The following is a 24,150-nucleotide window of genomic DNA, read 5'->3' on the forward strand; positions in this document are numbered from 1 at the left end:
TTAGCTCTCGTGTCAGAGCACTGAGCGTCGGTGTGAAAGCCGCGCGCGGCATATGGGAGACGAGGGTGACACTGTTGTGACTGGAGGTAGCTTGTGTGAGGTGCCAGGGGACACCAGCTGATAGGCACGGGGGGGGGGGGGCACGTGACTAATCAAAAATACATTCACCCGACTAGATTTGGTCACAGTTAGTAAAATATAATAATAACAATAAGAAGAAGAAGAACGATGAAACTGCCTGCATTGAGACGTATGCATGTTTTGACCATCGCTTCACGCGCTAAATGATTCATGAATCGCCTTCAGACAACTTATCAGTTATCATTGGGTATACAGGTGTGTCTCAAGCCTTGCCTTCCACCTGTTCGTTTTATTATTCTTCAGCAAATAAGGCGAGAAAGATTGTCCACCGTTTTACTGTTTGTTTGAGGACAAACCTCAACGCCGCCAGGCCCTTCAGGGGGGTCAGACCCAAGGAGTCGGAGAAAGTGCACTGCAAACCAAATTTACACAATATCTGCTGAATTTGACTTTTTAAATAAATATTAACCTCGTCAAATCATAAATAATAACGTGTGTAAAACGATTAATCCAGGGGGGGGGGGGGGGGGGGGGCGTTAAAAGTCCAAGCTAATAAACGCACAGTTTTGGCATGCGCACTTGTTACTCTATTTATTTCTAGGAGACCTTAGTAATAAAGCCGACAGACACGCAGCCCGAACTTTACTGAACAAGTCCATTAGATCATCCTCTCCTAAAACTTTTGAATGCACGCTCTTAAATGATTCATACTTTGGGCTCCCCTCTGTGCCATCGTGATTGAGTTACAATGCACAATAGGAGGAAAAAAAAGTCGAGCTTTGTCTAATTGTTCGTCTACAGGGTCAGAGGGGACTGTGCGATTGGCTGCTGCCTCCTGAGGCTGCGGGCTGTCGGGTGGCTGGGAGTGACACCTAGGTGACTCAAGGGCGGCTGTATATAAACTGCATGGCGCAGTGCAAACCCCATTCCAGAGGAAGAGGGCATCAGCCAGAGTCTTTTCTGCTGCGTGACCTTTTTTTTTTTGTTGCTGCCGCGCACGACCACAGGCCCTTGCAGCGATGACTGCAAAAGCAGAGCTTTTGAGCTGGCCGGAGTACCCCGAGGATTTCACCCTGCTGCAGCAACGCAACCACGTCAACTCCAAGACTTGGATTTCTTCTCATTCCCTCCACGCGTTCTCCAGGAGGGACGCGCACGGAGCCACAGACGCGGGCTTCTCACTGGAGAAACTTCCCGACTGCGTGTCAGCCGCGGGCTTCACCGAGACGGAGGAGGACCAGGCGGCGGAAGGAGGAGGAGGAGGAGGAGGAGGAGGAGGCCAGGTGAGCCACTTTGGCCCGCAGAAACCCAGGCGCGTCGCAGCCAACGCCAGGGAGAGGAGGAGGATGCACGGCCTGAACAAGGCGTTTGACGAGCTGAGGAGCGTCATCCCCTCGAACGAGAGAAAGTTGTCCAAGTATGACACCTTACAAATGGCGCAGATTTACATCAATGAGCTGTCGGAGCTGCTGACCGGCGTGGTCCACCCGGAGTGCACGAGTCCCCGTCCGGGCTCAGCGGACAATACTTCCATGATGAGTCTGATTCACTCTCTGCGGCCAAATCAATCAATGGGTTCTTCAAACAGCAGCGATGGGGAATCTTCGCACCTCAGTGACATGGAGGAGAGACATTAACAGAGAACCACTGACTTATTCTGCAGTGTCCAAATATTGCAGCTTGTAGAAATGTTGATCATACGAGATAGGCCTATATATATATATATATATATATATATATATATATATATATATATATATATATATATATATATATATATATATATATATATATATATATATATACATACATATATGTATATATATTCACCTGTCATTTTTGATAGCTTAGATGTTGCACTGCCAATGAAAACCAACGACTGAAATCTTGAATTTTTTACTTGCTAAGGTCATGGTGAACTCTCAGAGGCCTTTTTTTTTAAAATGCACTTTATGGCCTGAATCATCACTAAAGACATTCCGAGTGTCATTAGTGACATTTGTCTAAATTAAAAACAATTATTTTGGTATTTATGTATAGCTATGGGGTATTTTGAGGATTGTTTTGCTACAATAAAGATATACTTAAGATGCGTGTGCATTTGAAGTTGTTTTTGTATATTGCATTTATTTGGTCAGCAATACATATTTCAGTGTACTGAGTTGGTCAATATTTCTACCATGTGAAGCAGACTGAGGCGCCCATGTTCAAAATACAGTTGCTGCTAAACTTATGATTTGCATGAGACAAAACCCACTTGTTCTCTTTAAGAAAGAGTGTTTAGGAGAAGAAGAAGAAAAAACATGAACTACAAAAAGCTAATTCCAAGATGTTGTTTAACTCACTGAATGTAACAAGGAAACATTATTTTCAAAGCTATTTCCATAATGAAACAGTCAAGTGTTCATTCAGCTTATCAGCTAATGTCACATAAAATATACTGCAGCACATAAAAAGCTTCTACTAGCATTCCAGCAGTGAAAACCAACACCGCTTGAATCCTCTTTTTGCAAAATTGGTCCACAGAAAAAAATGTTTTCCAGATGCCTTTTTCATGCAACAGATACAAACATCTGCAAGCCAAATTCTGATGCCAAGTGTTCCCAGCAGAGTGGATTTTAAAGAAATAAAGAAACTACTTCTGCTTTATGGCAGTTTATCATGGTTAAAAGTGCTCCTCCTGGTCTGTCTCTTAACTAATAGCCTACTGAGAAAATGTGGGGCTGCCCCCTCCGGAGGGAAGAGGTGGTTGGAACTTTGCCAGGTCCTTAGAAATGATTTCTGCCAGCCTCTGTTTAAAACTGCCAAGGGCCTCTGTGGGGGTTACACGGGTGGAGGAGCTGATGGCCTCCTCCATCTCCTTCATGTCATCCAGCGCCTGTGCCTGTGCATTGTACCCTGGCTGGATGTAGTTATTCACGGGGGGCTGGCGCTGGTGTCTGGGCTTGGCTGGGGCGTAGGGGACCGACTGGGGAAGGGTGAAGGGAGGAGGCTGGAGAACAAGCGGAGGGAGTGGTGGCAAGAAGGGCAGCGGCTGGGGATTTAAGGGAGAATCAACTATGTTCAAGTCAGAATAGATGCACTCTGAGTCCATCGCAGGTTCAAAGTCGTCGTTTCTGATCAGGGGAGGCGTGGCTCTCCTTAGGTTGTAGTAAATGTTGCCCTCCATCACATTATCCAGGTTTACAGCTTCCAGGGATTGACACCGCTCATCCTCGTCCTCACCTTCTTCCCCCACAGAGAGTTGAGCTTCGGCAAGAGACCTTATATTTAGTACAGGGCGGTCATTGATAGTAGAGTAGTGGTCGTCAGACTCGTCCTCTGTGTCTTCAGAAAGGCCTGCGGGACCGTCGGCAGGGGGAGCGGCGGGCCAGCCGGTTGTAGTTGGGAGGATGACAGTGGACAGGTCGCAAAATGATCTTCTGCGTGGCTGGACAGAGGCCCTTCCCTCCACAGAGCACTGCTTTGATATACCCTGGAAGATCTGGGGACCATGCCTGGACAGGAAGATGAACACTCCTTCTCCCGACTCACAGCGACGGCCTGCTTCTATGCATAATCCACCCTGCAATCACATCCACAGATCATAAAGGAATGGCTTGACATTTCGGGAAATGTGCTCAATTGCTTTCTGGCTGAGAGCTATATGAGAAGATTGATACTGATAGACATTGGAAGGGTATCCATCTAACTCCTCTAACTGTGTCCTTTTCAATTTAGGGGGGATTTAGGGGAATTCATATGTACTTTACCTCGACCAGTCCAAATTTGCGTAAGAGCGTGTACGGCCAGCGATAGAATATGTGACCAGCATTGATGGCCAGCAGTATCACGGCCTCTTTTTCCAGGGAGACCAGATACTCCCCATCCAACTTGCACCTCCTGGACGCCTCTGTGCTCTGCACGGTCACTAGGTACTGATTTGGAGGAAGGGTCATATCTAAACATGGGAAGACATGAAAACATTTGCCACTTGAAACATCAGCAGGCTGAGGTCAGTGCAGCGTAAAGGCGTCGGTTTTTTTTCATATAAGGTCTCTGAGCAGCAAAACGTCAGCAAAGGGAATAAATGTACAGCAAAGACACTCTCATGCAGAAAAGGGCTGATTTCAAATGGCTTGCATTCTGCTAATCTCTCTCTGTGACTGGGCTGCCGGGCTTTTTCAGTGTAATCCATTAGGAAATAAAAAGAAATAAATGTGCTTAAGCCCGAGCTTGCTGACGCTAATACATTCCGCCGTTCATGTTGGAATAAATTATTGGCTTTAACTCCTGCTCACACATATTTAGTGTTTCTGCTGATGCCTTGAATTTTACGATGCTATGACATCTAAACATCACCGCAAGTTTCTTCCTGGTCTTTTTGCTTTATTATAATACTTTTGCCAATTTACTCTTAAGACCTTGTTTAAGTGTAATTCCAGTTTGGGTCTAATTCTTGATTGCTCATATGGGAGCATGCTGACGCATCACTATAATATAGTTTGAGGGGGCAAGAAACGCTATTGTCCGGATAATCGGACAAACTGTAAAAACAGTTCATGCTGGTTTCTGATGAGAACCACTTCAGTTAGGCACTCACTAAACCGATTAAAAATTATTATTTTTGATTGCTTGTTGACTGTCGTCTGCCATTACCGGATTTCCAAGATGAGTAAAGGTCGTTGTCCTCCATGGTCAAGCCGTTTCCTCTCTCGAAAGCCCCTTTGTCTGCTTCCCCAGGATCCTTCTGTGAACACAGTGGCATGGTAAACATTACACGGAGTGTACACCAACCTCTTATCACCGTTTTATGACTTCCAAGAGGTAAGATGCAAGAAAGAACATAGCTTGTGCAAGCACAAGAATTGGAGAAGTGAAGAGACAGAAGTAACAGATACTGCATTAACTTCCTCATTGTGTTATCTATCTCTGATTGTGGGGAATGTTTATTTTCACCTTTCCCCAAATTATAGCTCTGCTCCCGAAACAAAAAGAAAGGCTGCACTGATCAAGAAGGAGAGATGTGTGGTACCTGGAAGGCCAGACGACTGAGGGCACTTATCCAGTCCTGGCTTGTCGCGGAGGCCAGGGTGTAGGTGCACTGAGTGGTGCCTAAGTAGAAGGCGGTGCACCCAGGAGGGCAAGACTCCTTTGGAGCAGGGTCGACACTGAGGCAGTCGCTTAGACGCACCACTTTCCTTTCGGATGATTTCTGCCGACCGACCCTCCTCTGGTCAGCAGCAGCATTGTTGTCAAGTACAGTAAAGAGCTCCAAGCGCCCCACCCCCGTGGAGCTGGGCTTAAAAAGCACCATCCGTACTTTACGCCATGTTCTCTGTGGTAGATTACATAGAGGGAAATGGAAAAAAAAAGAAGTAATTGTTAATAAGTCCCTGTATAGTTTATATTGGATGTTATGTTATATCATCAGGAGGTATGACATTTGTCTCTATTGTTAGACAGATGACACACAGCTCTATATTTCTGCTCCATGTGATGAGTCCTGCTAACATTGCAGAGTTTAAAAAAAAGAAATCAGTGATTGATGGGCTCAAACGTTTGCACAGTTGACAGACAATGCAGAGGTCGTGGTTATTAAGAGGAAGGCCAGAAAGAGAAACTACCGCCTCTTACTTTTTACAGTGTATTGCAATGATACTGCCTGCAAGTTTCAGAATTGATTGCAAAATGCTTGTCCTCTTATATGACCTGTGATGCTGCATTTAGCCCATTCAAGAGTCGGGGGCGGGGGGGGGGGGGGGGGGGGGGGGGGCTCTTGAACAGCCTAATGTTAGTCTTATAACAACAAAAGAGTAATTGTCTAACCTATAGGATCACTCATTGTATGTTTTGTCAGCTACCGTTTTTCCTATTTATTTATTACTATAATTCCCTTATTTTTCTTGTCTAATTTCTTTTGTCTCTAACATTTCTGCTTGTTCACTATTAATCTTTTAAAGATACAAAGTTTATTAATCTAATTATGTTATGAGTTTTTTGGGTCCTCTGTGTGTTACTGTCATACTGCCGCTTGCCAACGGTGTTCCTGTGAAAGACTAAACTTAGTTTTCGAGGGGGCAGAACAAACCACCATGACAGGATTTCCACAAAGTTATATTGATCCAAAATAGTATTCACAGCGTGGGTCTCCACATCATCTAGGGACCAGTATTGTAAGATATTCATGAATCAGAACTGCAGTCACCTAACAACACGTGTAACACATATGTTACCAGCCTTAGTTATTAACTAATAATATGTAGTATGGGAGAACCAATACCAGATCTTCACCACTGAAGTCAGTCTGCATTTACGATCAGATTACATGAATACACACACATGGGTGGAGTAAGTCACAATGCATTTCCTGAATGTTTCAAATGTATGATGACGTGTAGTATATTTCAGATTTGGTGAAGCAGTCATCTCCACATTGACCTGAACTAAAGAATCACTGTTTTAAAGTACAAGAAAGCAGAAGGATGACTTTACAGTTACCAACCCTCTTGAACATTCTAAGGAACATTTGAAAATATGTCAAAAAAGATAATGCAGTTTCTTAAAAACCTTGTGCAGGGAAATGTTAGACTTTCAGTCAGTACAAAAATAAATGGAATGCCATTGAAAAAAAATGATGCAACTTTGTTTGAGAAGTGTACTTAACTTTAACTTTAGTTTTTACTAAATGCTCAAAGGTTTTGGTAGTGCACTCATGGACCCCACTGAACTGTTTACTGAAGCTTGATATATATTGAAATAGTAATCGTCTTTGCATGCAATGAGTTTCTTTTTCATATGCTGTCAAGACACAAAACCTCCGAAAAACATTTGTATTGCCAACTGAGCCTTTGCTTATTTTAGCAGTTCCTGAAAGTAAAATACCGTCACATACGTTTGACCGAGCTGTTCAGTTGTCATATTGACTTCAGAAAAATTAATTAATTAGACAGAGCGGTTCAGTTTCACAAGTACGCTGAATTTCTACAACACTTACTTTTCCAAACTTGACCCCGTGAAGATACAGCTTCCCTTCCTTGAAGATGACATCCATGCTTGTAAGCTTCGTCTGCTAAAATCTTTCACTCTAGTTCTCTAGGCTCGGTGGTCCAGATGTAACAAACCAAGAGGTTAAAATTAGTTTTCTACACCACTAGAATAATTGTTTCCTTTACGTCACCAGCAGCATTCATTCTGATGTCTATTAGTGTTAGTCTAACCCGCTAAACGTCAAGATCTGATCAGCGGAAGGAAGGGCACACAAGTTGTGTACTGCTGTTTTCTTGAGTCAAACTTCCCTTTCCATTATACAGCTTGTATTAGCAACTTCCTTCCTCCCTACAAAACCGGTACAACACCTTTATATTTTTTCCAGATAGAAACGTAAAAGATCATCAACAGATAAAGTGGTTTTATTTACAGTTGGAATATCAAAAATAACAACGGCTACGCATCAAGAACAAGTATGACAGATTTCCGGCAACAAAAAAAAAAAAAAGAGGTAAAAATAAAATTCATCTGACGGACCTGCAAACTATGTCAGGTGAGGATAAAAAAAATACACTTCCTTTATTCAGTGATGAAACACACAGCTGTACCATTTCCTCAGGTTTCTCAGTTCCGTGTAGCATTGGAGACTCTTTTCTCTGATTAAAAAAAACCCAAAAACTCTTAGAAGTCCATTGAGCTATGAGCCAGGTAGTCTTTTCGCCCGATGTTGGTGACCTGCTTGGTCTGCATGGCCTCCAACTTCGGACAGTCTGTAATACGATGACCCAGACCTCCGCAGAACGTGCAGCCCCTCTCCACTGTGAAAACACGAGAATCAGGTACATCAGAAAGGGTTCGCAAACACTCCACGCTGTGGATTTGAGATGATCAGAGGAACGTTTAGAAGGACACACAAAGTAGTTATAGAGTAACCCATATATAGAGGGCATGGAGGGCTAGAGAAAGACATGTGAACTCGATGTGGTGTGAACGACTCACCTCCGATGTCCAGCATGGTCTCGTCTCCTGTCTGGAGCACCTGGAGGACCGGAGGAACCTTCTGCTTGGCCTCAACTAGCAGAGCTTTAAGGTCCATCAACACGGACTCATCTATGGGGAGAGACTTACTGTTAACTTACTGCAATTATCACTTGACTAGAACAATTCTCAATAATACGTCGGCAATATTCTGAGAATCAATACTAATACACAGAAACTAGATTTTTGTCTTGACTGGTATTTTTCCTTACCGCAGCCTTTATTGATGAACGTTGTGGCGATACCGGTCTTGCCTGATCGTCCAGTTCTTCCAATTCTATGGACTGAAACGAACAATTTCAACAAACCAGCTCGAACAATCAAAGGAGAACTGATGATTATATAATGTATCACTTTTGAGACGGCAAAGCTGTATACTGTGTGTATATATATATATATATATCCTCTTACCATAGTTCTCTATCTCCTCAGACATATCATAATTCACTACATGCTGTATAGCTGGGAAATCCAGACCCTTGGAGGCAACATCTGTGGCCACTAAGACATCTTTCTTTCCTTCTTTAAATGCCTCTATTGCTTTTGTTCTTTCCTCCTGATCTGAAACACACACACACACACAAAAGAAAAAAAAATCAACAAATATTGCAAAAAACGTATCTTGCAAGACGGTGACAAATGAAAAAACGAGAGAGAAGTGTCTGCAATACTTTCTACGCCTTGGACGAGTTGATGAAACTTTTAACCAGAAACGGTGACATTTGTAAGCAGGATGGCATCTGGTGGTAATGATGAGCAACTACAAGACAGTTGATGTTAAAGGCTGTTTACATGTAAGCTCCCTGAAACGGGATGCTTGGTTCCTCCAAATACACTATTCATCTGCCGGCACTGTGTACGGACTGCTGTGTGTTTTTAGGCGTACCTTTTCCTCCGTGGATGGCCACCGCCTCTACACCTTTTAGCAGCAGATACTCATGGATGGCGTCTACGTCGGCCTTCTTCTCAGCAAATATCAGCACCTGTTGATGTGAACAGACAACATTTTGTCAAATTTGACATGATTGAGTTACGGATTTTTAGCATATGTCAATGTCATAACATGTGGAGGTACTGACAGGAGGTGGTGTCTTCTGGAGACACTCCAGCAGGTACACCATCTTGGCCTCTTCTTTGACATATTCCACTTCCTGCACACAAACAAAGCATTTATTATTAAGTTCACACCTTTTTTTTTTATACCAGTGGGTTTATAAATGGAATGCAATGCAATCAACTCCCCTGACTTAAACAGAAAACGGTGACAAATGTACATACCTGGATGACATCCAAGCTGGCAGCTCCGGCCCTGCCCACGTTGATGGTGATGGGTTTGACCAGCGCACTCTTGGCAAAGTTCTGGATCTTCTTAGGCATAGTGGCGCTATAAAGCAGTGTTTGCCTTTGTCCCTAGATAAAGAAATAACACATTATAGGACTTTTAATGTCTGGCAGCCTCAAAAAGTCAAGGCTTAGTTTTCAAGGCAAGATTTTCGTATGAGTAACACCCCTGCCAGGGCTTTAACAACCAGGAGATGCACGTGATGAAATGTCATTTGGCATCCATTGCTGCGGAGAAGGACCTCACCTTGAAATAGGAGAAGATGGTTCTGATGTCTTCCTCAAAGCCCATGTCAATCATCCTATCAGCCTCATCCAGAGCCAAGTAGCGGCAGATGTCCAGACTCACCATCTTCTTCTGCAGCAAGTCCATCAGCCTGCCAGGGGTAGCCACCATCATGTGGACACCGCTACAACCAAGAGACGACACAGATTCAGGTGGAAAATGAACTCAAACAGAACTTATTGCTATAAAATGCCGTATTATTTGTGCATAGGTCCTGAGATGGTCATGTTAACTGCTCGTGCTATGAATTATTTCTGTAATGCATTATGTCTTTCTGAATGATTGAATGTAGCTGAATCACGCATTCATTTGCTTGACATTACTTCGAAGTGAAATTCTGGAGAGAAGACAGAAGCGTCACTCCGACTTACTGATTTACGACCTCCATCTGGTCCTTGACAGACATTCCTCCGATGCAGAGGGCGGTGCGTAGCTGAGGAGTGCCTTCCTCCTCCAGCAGCTTGCAGTAGTACTCAATGATGCCGTGAGTCTGCCTCGCCAACTCTCGCTGGAGTGTTCGGGGAAAGGTATTCAAATCAGACATGCTCAGTTGCAAAACAAAAAGGTTGCTCACAGTAAATGCCATCTGTCTAAAGTTTTTTTTTTTTTTTTAACCACCAATCAGGCATTTCAAGCTGTTTGTCTTGTGTGTCTTACGGAGGGACAGATGATGAGTCCATACGGTCCCTCTCTCTTGAAGAAAGGCAGCTTCTTCTCCTGCTCCAGTGAAAACATGATGATGGGCAGAGTGAAGACCAAAGTCTTTCCAGAACCAGTGAAGGCGATGCCGATCATGTCTCGACCTGACAGACTACAGACAAACCCCGTCAGTTCACGAACAGTTAACACGCACTTAACATACGCTACATATTTTGTATAGCATATGTGCATTTCCTGTACTTACACTGTAGGAATTCCTTGAATTTGAATTGGCGTCGGATGCACAATCCCCTTCTTTTTCAAACCTTTTAGAAATGCTGCAAAAACAGTAAACAGATCTGTTGCCAGTCGTCGATTCATGTGGGACCGCTAAAAGGCTCTCGCAGAGAAAAGACAATGTGATTTCATGTGTGGGAGAGGGAGCGCGTTATAACCTGGTGGAAGCTTCATCTCCCTGAAACTTTTGATTGGAGGAGGGATGCCGTCTCCATCAACCAGGATGTGAAACTTCTTCCTGACGCGCTCATGTCGGGTGTTTGGCATGTTCAGGATGTAGCGTGGCGCCTTCCAGCTATAAAGAACATTTACGTTAAATATAAAGTGAAACAAAACTCAACAAAAAATGTTACTTTATAGAATTCACTGTTCAAGAACACACCTTGTTTTTATGGGATCATCATATATGATACCTTTGGCCATTTCCTTCACAGACATCAGAGCTTAAAGGGGGGAAGATTTAATTAAAGAATTAGTTTTCAGTATTTTTGATGAAACCGCTTTAACATCTGTAAGTTCAAACATTTGAACTTCACAGCCTTATCATTTTACCTCTTCCCTCTGCGACGCTCTCAAGAATCTTCTCTTCCTCTTTCAGCTGCTTCTCCTTCGCCGACTCCTTACGGGCTGTAGACACACAAACATACAGCAGGTGAGAAATCACAGACCCGATGTGGTGAACTTTAATGAGCAGCATGATGACAACAACAACAATCATAATCCAGAGTGGGTCGTATACCTTCTGCTTTTTCCTTGAGGTGCTGATGCTGGTCGAGAAGGCTGACAGTGGAGCGTGGACCAAGACCGTCATCCTCGTCCCTCTGCTCCTCCCCACTGCCGTTCTGGTCCTCGTCCACTGCCTTTCCTCGCAGACGTAACATCTTCTGCAGCTGTCCGGTACATATGTGGCAACAGGATGAGATGTTGATACACATAAGGAAACTCTAAATACAATTATGTTTTAAATAATGATAAACCTTTTATCGCAATCATAACTTACCATTTGGTGTTTCCGTATTTTGACGGGAACATACGGAACATAATCGTCGTCCTCTGATCTTTCTGAGCCAGACCTGTCGTCCTCCCCGTGGGACCTCTGAACAAACACAGTATCAGTATCGGTGGTATTATCTCTGGGTTAGAGCTCAGCATTCAGCCACATTAGCCTTAAAATACATCCGGTGAAAGTCCTTCCAAGGCATGCAAAGCAGCCAGAAATGTATACGCAGATCATACATGTAATGGTACTAGAGATTACCACAATGCATTTTCATACTTATATATTACTTGGATGTGATCGATCTGTATACAGCACAGTCATATATAATGTGCTACATAGATGCACAGTATGGCAATAGTATTTTGACACAGATAATATTAGATGTTCAAACAAACACATTTAAGCTTATGCCATTATATTATATGAATTTGTTTTACATACACTTCTGCAGGTGGCAGTTTAACTGTAAACATTTCAATCAGCTGAAGGGACAAAACTACATCCTTTCTGACAACTCTCCTTTATTTAGCTCTCATTTTAAGATTGGTTTTATCAAAGCTTTGGCAATGGAAGCAACACATCTCTTTTGCCTTTTAATATCCTGTGATTAAGTATTAAACTCTTATTATAAGGACTCGGTGACCTAGCTGTATATTTAGGACAGGACAGTGCAACACACCACGTGAAGGCCTTTCTTAAAACTGGTTTAGGTTGTACCTGCTTGTTGAGAATGGCATGCACCTCGAGGGAGTGTGCAAACAAATAACACTAAACGTTGTAATGATTTCTGCGGGAAAGTGCTGTTTAAATACGATATCTTCTTTGTGGGGTTCATCAATGCTCAGCAGAAGTAGAATATCCTTGATAGACCTATGATTGGTCTGACATTTGCACAGTTTCCTTGATTGGGGCTGTTGTGCCAAAAATGACCCAAAGTATGCGCTTTTAGGAAAATATAAACGTCACCGTTGCTTGTTGACCATGAATGTTGTGGCACCGTGAAGTGTGGCTAACGTTAGCTGGTCGTTGAGTTTTAACGAACGCGGTTTACATTCATACAAAATCTGATTGAAAGGCCCATATTAATCATACATTTTAGTTTAACGCTTTTCGTTGACCTGTTCCAACGACTTTAAATACGTCATTGATAACATTGTGTACGTAAGCAGAGCACATGACACTAAGCTAGGACTAGCTAACTTTAGCCAGGGCTAGCTAGCTAGCTAGCGTAACATCATAACGTCATTGATAGCTTACGCATTTCTTACCTTTTTGGGTCCATGTTCGTTCTCCATTGTATTTATGAATACAGTAACGTCCTCTATGTACTAAAGCTACGGAGCTGTTGACCAAATACTCACAGAATTCAATAAATATACCTAATCCACATGTTTACACAACACAAGTAGCCTCTGTACGGAACACTGGAAGGGTCAAACCGTACGGGACGCGGCAGCCAAACATTTCTAAGCGACTCCGCCTGGTGCTGGAGAGGCAGCTCGTGCATGGAAACCCAAACCAAAAGATAATCTTAGAAAGCAAACACCACACTTTATTTTTGTCAAAACGGTATTGTTTTTAATCTTTCGGAACGAAAGATTTTTCACAGTATAAAAAGTGAATTAAAAAAACAAAAAGAGAAAAGAAACAAGCCAACATACACTTGGCTATTATTGATATAGTATAAATCTACATTCGAAACATTAAGATAATCTTCTCTAATTGAATATAACCTGTAAAGCATCAGAACAAAATCTCAGCACAGGTTCAGGAAAGACATGATCCACCTCAATGAAAGCCATCAGCTAAACACATGGTTACTAGCGTAAATCCCAAGGCCCTTGTCCCAAAGGTATCAAGTCTTCAGTGATATTTCTCATCAAAAGATCATCAAGACTTGGACTTCGATAGACTAGCTGAGGTACAGGGTGCCACCAAGGTCACAGTACAGGGAAAAGAGTAGTATGGTTGAAAATATATCTCACAGACAACCCCGAGAAACGCATGAAAAGGCTCAAAAGGGCCCTAAATAATCACTCAATATGTACAAGCATTGAAATGAACTGTGCCAAACAATGTGTGATGGTTCCAACGTTGCACACTGGTGTACCTGTCACTGCTGGGATATAGAGGTTAATAGAACAGTTAGGAGTGAGAAAACTGGGCTAAATGACTTCGTTCTACAGATGGCAAAGTGTATACTGGATATCACTATTAAAAAAAAAGATATAAATGTTCAAGATTAACACCAAGGGAGGATCGACAGCGAAGCAACAGACACATTTATGTTCGCCCAATACAGAACTGGGGGACAGTATTTAGCTGTGACTGTTGGACACATCATGTGTATTTGCATTGGTACTTCAATAGATTTATAGTTTTTAAGATGCATCCTGCGAGACAGCATATTTAAATTAATATTAGCATTGTTGGTGTACTGCACTGTCAAACATTCATGTTGGTTTCTAAAAAACTTTAATTTCATACAAAACAACAACAGTGTAGCAGGTAGGTAACCAATTGTTTATCATTTCATTTTGGACAACTGATAACTAAATCATTTGATGATCACAATTAAATATTGAGAGACCACTGAATGCACTGCAGTCTGTTTTTGAGTGAAATCAATGCAGTTGTCTCCACCGCTGTTCCTATTAAGTCAAAATGTTGTCTTGTGCTGCTTTTTGACAGTTGTCTGCTGCGATTGGTGTGTTGAGCCTGAAACTAGCGATACTGAATGTAATGCATGATGAGCACCAAATTAAACTAATTGGAATTCAGAAGTTTAACAACGTTAAAATGTCTCAGATTTGTGATAAAAACATTTATTTCATTTAAGGTAATTGTTTACATACTACATACGTAAGCACATGGATGCAGTGGATTCAACAGACTTTTTTTCCATTTTTGCATCTCTCATTTAGTGAACATAGCAAAGGGTACAGTTGGCCTTGAGAATGATCCCTGGCTTGTCAGCCACGAGTTATGTTTCAGTCCTCTGAATGGAAAGTATGATTTGTGAACCAGGGTCCCTTGGCTTAGTAAGGAAGAGAAGAAAACAGGGAATGAGAGAAGGCCTCAGGCCAAACGGGGCTCTACTGAAAGAGTTTGTGGTGTGAAGTTGTTTTTCTGGCACTCGTCCAAGTTATTGAGCTGCATTGGAAGGAACCTTTTTGAGGGTGAAGTTGGACCAATTCACTGCTACCTTCTGGCGAGTTTGTTTTGCAGAATCAAGGCAAAACCTAGAGGGGACGAGGGTGGACAAAAGAAAAAGAAGAAGAGGAGGAATGCACAGTTTTATTGATGCGTCACTTGTAAGCAATACAACAGTTTTAGCTCAAAGTGTTTTTAAAAAGTACCCTGATACACTGCCATGATAAACCTACCTTTTGAAGTATTCCACTTCCCGATCAATCTCATCCAATTCTGTTGGATCGACATCTTTAGGGAGAAATACATCATCTAGGAATAAAGATTGAACATTAGTTACACATTACCGGTTAGGAAACAATTGAATTTTTGCACATTAAAGATAGTTTATTGTACCGATAGCACCGCCAGATTTTTCACCCTTGTTCTTGTTCTTCTTATTTTTCCCCTTGGCTTGCTGCTGTTGCTGCCCATTTGCTGGAACGCTGGGGTGAGCTTTGCTTTCTGAATCCTGCTCAGACCGACCGCCTCTTGTTTCTGTGTCACCTTTCCCCCGTTGTGCATTCGAGAGACCGCCGTTTGCCGCATGTTTAGAAAATCTGCCCTCCTCAGCTTTCTTGGGCCCATTTCTCTGGTTGTCTGCAGAGTGCTGGGGCTGTTTGTTCCCAGCCTTTGAGCCGTTAGAAGACGTTTCTTTACACTCGTTGCTTTTCTGCGCGTCATTCCCGGAGGCAGCTTTGGTTGGTTTGTGGGAATTTTGCTCCGACACAGATTGCTCCTGCCTTTGCTGCTGCTTTTTATTCTTCTTTGACTTTGCCCCACCATTCCCAGCTGTTGTGTTCCTGGGATCAGGGGCATCCTCGTTTGATTTAGCTGTAGCTTGAGCTGGCACCTGTGGCGAACTGTCAGATCCAGTGGAAGTGCATCTTTCTGGGGACCGAACCCTTATGAGCTTCGAGAGACTGGGGGTAGTGTGCAACCGCTGAATGTCCTTGGGTCCAGCAGGGACCCCTGATGACGTGGAAGTGGTGGTGGTGGTGGGGGTGTTAGGGGAGGAGACTGTGGTTGTGTCCTCCCATCCATTAACCAGGTCCAGGTGGCTCTTAAAGGTTCCCAGCGAAAGAGGGGCCAAGTCGAGGTCTATCTGCTGCAGGTCAGAGGAACCATTGAGATGCGACAGTAAATGGTTTCCCTCCAACGTGGCCGCCTTCTTTGGGAAGTCATTAACATCCAGATTGAGGTCGTACATGCTAAACGAGGCCCGGATTGAGTCTTTTATGGTGTTCTTAATCTCTTCGAGCCGACTGGTGAGGAAACTGTTGACGCGCTCGAGCTCCAGCTGGGGCCAATCAAGCAACCGACTGGCTTCTGAACCGTCAGGGAGGGGCTCGTCGTCGTCGATAAGCTCGCATGGATTGGAGTGGGGGTCACTGCCTGCAGCACCCATGCCCTGCTGAGCTTTTTCCTGAAACAGAAAGGGTACAGGCTTGAGAGACACGCAAATATATGCACTACGAATGAAAACGTCCACAGTTCCAGGAGGAGGACTGTGGATATGAACGGCTCATTCTAAACTAACAAAAACACAACGATTCTAGTTTCAGGTGATTATACACGAATAACAACATTGTAATGTTGAATACTATATTCTACTTCAGCAAATAGATCACTCAAAATGCACTGGACCTTTCAGTTAATGCTAATGCAAACCAAATGTGTCCCACAGCTGCTCAGACTGAAATTAAAGGGATTATGAGTGTAATTCTAAATCCTGGCAATTTTACAATTTTAAAGTTCTTGTAGGTTATTATGGCTTCTTTTGTTTAAAAAACAAAAAAGGGTTTTTGAAGAATACATGTTAATTAAATGACATATTTAATAAAGTTGTATGAGTGATAGTATAAACATGTTTAATACAATACCCGTTTCCATACATTAGATGATAAATATTCAAATTAAAATGAAAAAAACATTCAAACATTTGAAAAGTTACCGCACCTTCTTTTTTTGTTTGTGTCGGGCCCTTTTGGCCGCCTTGGCACTGTTGACAGGTTTGGGCTCAGAACTGTTAATAAAGTCTAGCAGCTCATCTACGTCCCGGTTGTCGATGGCACCGGCCACGGTCAGGTCTGAATCCTGACGCTGAGGGACCTCCTCTTTACGCCGGGTCAGACGGGAGCGGAGCTTCTCTCGGATCTCAGCGTAGTTTCGGCTGGTTGGTGCAGCTGGAGGCTGTGACCAAAGAAAAAAAATACATAACAGGATATTTTCATGTTAGCTTTTTATTAAACGTTTAAGAAGTATCTAAAAGCAAAGGCAACTATTAAGTACTACTGAAAAAGAGGAGGGCAACAAAACGTTTCAAAGTACCGCGTTGTGTCCAAAGAACTCGCAGTAGCAGCAGTCGCAGTACTTCCCGTCCTTCTGGTTGGTGGAAGAGGAGGCACAGGAGCTCCTCTCAGAGCTGCTGTCTTCATCCTCCCCCTCCTCCAGCTCAGACGAAGGGTGGCACAACGTCCCATTCGTCATTTTGTGCCCCTTACATGCTTGGTCCCTTTTAAAAACAAAAACAATTGACAATGACCCTCAGAAGGCATTTGTATTTCAAATCAATAAAGCTACAGAAGCAATTCCATCCTACAGCAAAACAGCAAAGCAATGTTGACAGTGGGACACTAACCTGCAGGCCCCAGCTGTCAGGTGGCCCACATTTGAAGTGGCCACTGTCCCTGCACTGTGTCCATTACACGGGTGGTTACAGCCCATGATAGACGTGCCCAGTTTGCTGTGTTGCGTGTTCACAGCAGGAATGTGGGAGTTTTTGCACGGGCTGGGCTTATGGACAGCTGTTGGGCTGTCTGGACTGGAAGAGTTGAGTTTGGCGGTGGGGCTGTGGAGGTTTGGTACCAGCGGGGAGAAGGGAGCATGGGCTGCCACCCCGGTGCCGGACGAGGACGTTACGTGGCCGTGCTGCCCAGAGTTCAGCTTTGGGGGCAGGAGGGAGGAATGCTGGGAAGACAGGCCAGTGGGACTGTTGGGGGGTACCGACAAGTCTGTGTGTTGATGGTGGTCACTGGGGTGAAAGGCTTCACCTGGATAATGGAAAACATGAAAATAAGGAATTAAAATCACATCGTGTTTCAGTTTGTGTTCAGGGGTCTCATTTATAAAACAGTGAGTAGGATCCCCACCAAATGATATGCACGTATGCCAAAACATTCAGATTTATAAAACCTTTGACGCCTGCCAGTGAGCCATTTCATTTGATAAATCCCAAATCAACATCTAAATGTGAGCAGCTGGTCCAGGCTCACAAACTGAGCTCCTGATCGATGGGTCTTTACAGTGAATCACGGAGACTACCGAGAGGAAGAACACTCCTTCCCTCCCATTTCTTCCATTTACGTCGTTGTAACAGTGCCAGAGTATCTATCGTGCAACATAACACATCGCAAGTGTCACACGATCCTTATGTGCAGGTGGTGACGATTTGCCAGGTGAGGTGACTGGAGAAGAGGAGTGACATCACCGCGGTGACTCCTCTTCTCCAGTGAGCTCTGATACTCTCATCACATAGCTGTTTACAGTTTGTCTGTGTACTGTGTGCTGCATCTGTCACTATGGAATAAACCATGAATGAACAAATAAAGTTGTGTTCACTGCAGCGATTTTACTTACAAACACTTAATGAAAACTAAGACTGCACAGTATCATTGCTCTGTTCTGCAGTTCTTTAACACTATCTTATAGCTGATGAGAATTTGTGCATATGCAGCGGTTATAAATGCGACCCCTGGTATTATCACCCGTCTATATACACACACTACCTCAAACGAGGAGGCCAATTAATGCAAGTGCTCCTCTTCTCTTAGACGTAGGTACGCACTGATCCCATAACCAAATCGGGCCGATACCGACTCGAGTAGCTGGATCGGGTATCAGTCACAAGGCGGCGGATTTATTCAATTCACTTATTTGTTTACGTCTTATAATCCTGCTCGTCTTCTTCCTCATTCTCTGCTCCTCTTCCTCATCCGTGTACTACGTCATGCGTCAGCAGCACACCGACAGACTGCACAGCTGAGGGAGTTGTGTTTAGTATCTATCAAGTTTGTTTTCACTAGTTTGTGACTTAATTGGGATTGAATGTTTACATTGTATTCTCATTTTATGCAGAATTTGAATTCCTGTTTAAGTTTTCATCAATTTGTTGGTTAATTCAGGAGATTTAGACTTGAATTGTAATTCCTGTTCATTTTAAAGATTTATTTTCCACTATATCGCTGGTGTATAGTAACTGTTTGGGGCTGCGCGGTGGTGTATTGGCTAGCACCGTCACCTCACAGCAAAAGGAGCCCGGATTCAGAGTCCTCAGTCAAGAGTCCTTTGGGTGGTCCAGAGGACTCTTGACTGAGGCTCTGACTCGCCCGCAGGTGTGAATGTGCACATGGTTGTCTGTCTCTATGTGCGATAGTTTGGGCACCGCAGAACTTCAGTTTGATAGGTGGATTCTATCCTGGGTTCTGATTTCATGAAATACGATTGAATCCTAAGAGTCACAGGTATTATTACCTGGTGGCGTTGGTCGACGGCACATGGTCTTGAAGTGCTTGGGAGTGGTCTTACAAAGGTCTGCTGAGGTAGACAGGGGGTTCCCAGCAGAAGATCCGCTGGAATTTTGGGATGACGGGTGACTGTAGGGACAGACTTTAGTCCCCGACGTTTTAGCAGATTTCCCAGGCGCTTCATGAAGTCCTCTTTTCTCATGACAGGCTGATCCTGCTGTTATACCTGGAGATGACAAATGTCCAATGAATTTCAAATGGCGGTGATGAGGATTTAAGACAATACGACAACGGTTACAATGAAGCCACATTTCTTACTGCTACGAGAAAGAAATCAGCATTGAAAGAAACGTTTAGCCCTGAAGGTTAAAACCCCTTAACACTAACCTAATAGAAATGAGGAATTAGGACATAGTAACATACTATTTATACCCGGTTAAACATTTACGATGGTATATAAACAGCCTCTGCAAAAGTGTTTTGATTGGAGCCAAGAAACAGGAAGACAACAGATAAAAAGCAAAGATCACAGCTGACTGACAGACCATGCTTCCCATTCTATAAACAACTGCCTTTCTCAGCCCCAGGACATCATGCGTCTCTGTTATGGAGAGAACATGTTACAGCTAGGTAGTGCTACTTTGTAATAAGAGTCCTATTAAACCACTGAACAGTCAAATGACAAAGTGATAATAACTGCAGTCTTACTGTGGGATGGAAAAACATCTTCACGAAACTTAATGCATCTCAATTTTTGAGTTCCACATTTTTCTGTCTTACTTTATGACAACAATACTTCCCGGAAAATCAATAATAGACAATTTTACAATTCCATTTGAGCAGTTTTGTACATTAAAGCTGAATATTTCAAGAAAAAAAAAAGAATCACAATGCGTGTGAGAGATGATCACTGTTCACCACACCTATGAAAGAGTGTTTTTGAGGGTCAATTATCTTGAGTCGTCATTATATTGGAAAGCTGCAAGTTCAGGCATGCAACAGATGCTTAGATCTGCAGTTTTTGTAGCTCTAAAGACTTTGGCAGAATTGATTGGATGGAATAACTGAATCCAATACATGAACATTTTGCCAGAATAACTATACAAGTTTAGACAATTGCCTCTGCTTTGCTGTGACCTTTCCACTGACACCGATATTTGACTCTGATTAAAGCACAGCATGCAAACACTTTCATTTCTACGCAAAGCAGTTGGTGTTCTTCAATGTGAATTAAATTAATTAAAAAGGAAAAAAAAATGTGCAATGTTTTTGTGCAAAATCCACAGTGTTCTTCTTGCTATTTTAGTCCTAATCATACTCTCTGATTTAGTTAAATCATCTTGATTTCAAAGTCTATTTTTCTCTAAGGACCTCAGGAAGTAGAGCGTTGTCAGCTTCTACGTGATGCCTCTTTGTATTTCTAAGACGTAATAGACCAACTCCTGAACAGAGTGGCCAAAATTGTATCACACATTTATCGCTAAGTAAGACAGCAAACAAGCCACCCGTAGAGCTCTGATTCTAACCTAACGTGTGTCCATTTCACATGACTGAAACCTGAGTTTACAGCAATCACTGTCATTGTCATTAAATGTTTTTTGGAGCAGGGATGACAGACCTTGTTGTGAGTGTGAAGTGTTGTGGTTGCAGTGTTCCCCTCCGTTGGTGTGGGCAGAGTTCCAGAGACCTGACAGTTTGTGGGCTGACAGGAAGGAACTCGGGTCCCAATCCACAGTACTTTGCTCCGGGTAACCGTTGCCACAGCTCTGGGACTTACAGGAGGAAGAGTGTGACAATGGTACCTGAATTAAAACAAAAAAGACAACAACAAATGGTTAATCACAGGGCTGTATACATCGGCTTACATTTGGCACCAAGTAACTACCAATATTAGCTTGTAATACATTGAAGGGAGCGACAAGCAACATACTCTTTAAATGCATTAGTAAATATTGGGTAAACAAAATAAAAATCACTGCAGGGGACTGTTAAACAATTCCTCAATCTGTTCGTTTTTTGCTGTTTTGAACATCTGCAAGTTTGAGCAAAATACCAACAAAACATCTAGAACATATTGTTCCATCTGCAGTTCAGCTTAAGTGTGTTGATAGAGAAGTCTTCAAAATTTGCATTTCATGTAAAGCATTCATGTAGAAGCAACCAAGAGACAGCAAAGGTAATAGCTGCTGCTGATACATATGCCACAGAGACACGCATAGAAAATAAGCTACTTATGAAGAGGCAAAAAGTAGACTACGTGTTTAAACGTATTGAATCCAACATTACATTAGACAGATATATTTAGTGAGTAAGCTCGTGCAAATGCAATGCCTCGTAGGATGAATAAAGATGGGATTACCTCAGTCGACAGACGCCAACAAAGTTTAACCAAAAATAAGTTAAAAGAAGTCGTGAAAAGGATCCAGACATACGACCCAAATCAGTCCCCTTTTATTTACCGGCGTGGGTTGCTCCTGGGTGCTCCGCCTCTCCTCCTCTTCCACACTCTTGCAGCAGCTCTGACATATCCACAGAGGCACCTCTCCCAGCAGAGACTGAGACAGCGAGGGCACTGCATCAGCAAGCTTACGCCCTGGCGCCTCCCGCAATAAGGCCTGGGAGAGCGCGGGCACAGCATCAGCCAGCTTGGTCCCATGGCCACCGGGGAGTCCGTTCACCGAGCCTGCTCCCCAGTCCTTAAACTCTCGGTGGCATAGGAGGCAGCAGGTGTGCATAGGCTAGGGGGAGAAAGAGAGGATGAAGAGGTCGACTGTGGTTACCAGTTGAACACTAGAATAAATATAGAGTCCGATAGGTCAGAAGAAATTTGACAATGCCTACTAAACATAGTGGGCGATCACACAGCCAATTTGTGATAGAAAACGCCCTCCAGTTAAAAGGTTGAATCAACACCTCTATAAAAAAAGAGTTATGTATCATAGATATTTCCCAGTATTTTCTAGATATCACATAATTGTATCATAAAGTGATACACTATGTTACCTTTTAGATAACCAGGTTATTCAAAGTTTACAAATGCACGACACAATTCTGCCTAAACATTGTGTAATATGTAGTTATGAGACTCGTCTAGACGGGCATCTTGCACATGTGGTATAAAATGTATAGACTCAACCCAAGCAGCAAGTAGTGAAGCTCAGAGGTCAGTTGTAAGGTTAGCTGGTCGCTGATGTGACAGTGGTCCAGCCTGCAGCGCACCGTCTTCTCTTTTAAAGGTTAACGTTCACCCTCAACTTAAGTAGCTAACGTTACTGACTTATCTAACGTTAGCTAGGCAACACTGGCTGATAACTGCACGCATTGAAACTTTGAACATTAGCTCCTGTCAAACTCCGATAGAATAGTGCAGTACAGCAACACAAAGAAGAGTAACAGTGTAATAGAGTCAAATAAACAACTCCAAACCGTGTCTATGAGTTAGCTAGCCTTATTATTTACCCGTTATCTCGTTCAGCTAACAAGCTAATTAGCTAGCTAGCAGCTGTTTAGCTACTGTTGGCTGAGTGGTTCCTGTGGATGGGTTCAAGTGTAGGCAGTAAGCACGTTTGCAGCACGCTAGCTGGAGACGATAGCCCGGCTAGCCCTCTGGCTAAGGTTAGCTGGGTGGATGGGCAATTGTAAACGCTGAAAATGGGACGACCCGTCCAAGGCACAATGTCACCTGTCCAGCAGAGGAGAGGGGCTGCAATGCTAGCCACACTGCCTGTTGGGGACGAGTCTGCTCGCTAAGTTGAGCGTGTTATTTATTTAATTACATACTACGCTCAACAGCCAAGACTACTACATAAAGATTGAAATAGCGTTCAACCCAGCCAGCGGATGCATATAACTTCACCTCTGCAGGATGTAGCCACATAAAATAAAAGCACAATGGGGGATGCTTGGATTAGCAGAGATGTGCTAGCTCAGAGGCTAGCTAGGGTTGTTTTAAACGCAGCGATTGGCTCGATGCTAGCTAACCTACCTGGTTCGCCCTGGTAGTAGCCAACCTATCCAGCCCAGCATCTCCGCCGCCACCGTCAGCTGCATCGCCGGGAGAGACTGGGCTCTTCGGTGCGGTCTGCTGTCCGGGCGCAAGCTCCTTCTGGGCGACCCCTTGCTGCTTGCTTTTCTTCCTCGCCATTACGGTGGTGGTTAAAATACGCTTTGGCCAAGTTTGCACCAGTTTCGATGATTTGTAGAGCACACTTTCGTTTCTTTCGGACCTCAAAATGTTCTCTATCTCCTCCAGTCAAGACAACAGTCAATATGGCGGAGTACTGGCACACTCAGGAGTTCATAGGTTAAAGATACTGCTGGCAAAGCGGCTTCACTCCCATTCGGAGGCTACAACTGAAACCAGACTCAGGCAGTGAAGCCAGACGCCGCCATGTTTAGTAAGGGCAACCCTCTCCTCCTACTTTTTTCTTTACCGTATGAAAAGACAATTAAACACATCTTCCCGTTTACACTGGCTATTCAAACGGACGGTTTTAGTGTTAGCGAATATAATATAATGTGATTGTATGCAAGCTAAATACGTATTAATCTTTAATATGAAGACATTTTGCTTAATGTACAGTCTATATTTAAAAAATAAATATATTGGTATCGAAAGAAAATGAGATGTAGCAGTAATTAAAGTAAATATATATATATTTTTCAGACATTGAAAGAGGGGGAGAGAGAGAAACCTAAGTTTAACAATAGCACATATGTAACAATGCAACTTTGTACAACTAAGTGAGCTCACATGCGCAAACGACCAGCTTGTATAGATTTGG

At 43.2% G+C, this 24,150-nt stretch overlaps 3 protein-coding genes across 3 annotated transcripts; all 3 read right to left on the minus strand.

Annotated features, from left to right (window-relative positions):
* Positions 1 to 2,757: 2,757 nt before the first annotated feature.
* On the minus strand, positions 2,758 to 7,114 carry dok3 (docking protein 3; the record flags this gene model as incomplete). Its single annotated transcript, XM_079168210.1, has 5 exons — positions 2,758 to 3,646; positions 3,834 to 4,021; positions 4,720 to 4,810; positions 5,096 to 5,398; positions 7,058 to 7,114. The coding sequence occupies 5 exons, from the start codon at positions 7,112 to 7,114 to the stop codon at positions 2,786 to 2,788; spliced, it is 1,500 nt and encodes a 499-aa protein (XP_079024336.1). The 3' UTR covers positions 2,758 to 2,785.
* Positions 7,115 to 7,456: 342 nt separating this feature from the next.
* Positions 7,457 to 13,073, minus strand: ddx41 (DEAD (Asp-Glu-Ala-Asp) box polypeptide 41). The gene is made up of 17 exons (XM_079168066.1): positions 12,920 to 13,073; positions 11,652 to 11,747; positions 11,391 to 11,541; positions 11,204 to 11,278; positions 11,034 to 11,094; positions 10,810 to 10,946; positions 10,620 to 10,692; positions 10,373 to 10,526; positions 10,087 to 10,223; positions 9,677 to 9,839; positions 9,367 to 9,498; positions 9,168 to 9,239; positions 8,975 to 9,071; positions 8,500 to 8,649; positions 8,301 to 8,372; positions 8,050 to 8,160; positions 7,457 to 7,868 (listed from the first exon to the last, which is right to left on the minus strand). The coding sequence occupies exons 1-17, from the start codon at positions 12,944 to 12,946 to the stop codon at positions 7,732 to 7,734; spliced, it is 1,845 nt and encodes a 614-aa protein (XP_079024192.1). The 5' UTR covers positions 12,947 to 13,073; the 3' UTR covers positions 7,457 to 7,731.
* Positions 13,074 to 13,230: 157 nt separating this feature from the next.
* On the minus strand, positions 13,231 to 23,606 carry fam193b (family with sequence similarity 193 member B). Its single transcript, XM_079167456.1, has 10 exons — positions 23,352 to 23,606; positions 21,826 to 22,104; positions 20,985 to 21,168; positions 19,374 to 19,592; positions 17,482 to 17,893; positions 17,172 to 17,355; positions 16,800 to 17,033; positions 15,198 to 16,266; positions 15,038 to 15,113; positions 13,231 to 14,893 (listed from the first exon to the last, which is right to left on the minus strand). Exons 1-10 carry the CDS (start codon positions 23,508 to 23,510, stop codon positions 14,797 to 14,799), a joined length of 2,913 nt encoding a protein of 970 aa, XP_079023582.1. The 5' UTR covers positions 23,511 to 23,606; the 3' UTR covers positions 13,231 to 14,796.
* Positions 23,607 to 24,150: the final 544 nt, after the last annotated feature.

Source organism: Pholis gunnellus (genome assembly GCF_910591455.1).
Source record: "Pholis gunnellus genome assembly, chromosome: 10".
NCBI classification, from domain to species: domain Eukaryota; kingdom Metazoa; phylum Chordata; class Actinopteri; order Perciformes; family Pholidae; genus Pholis; species Pholis gunnellus.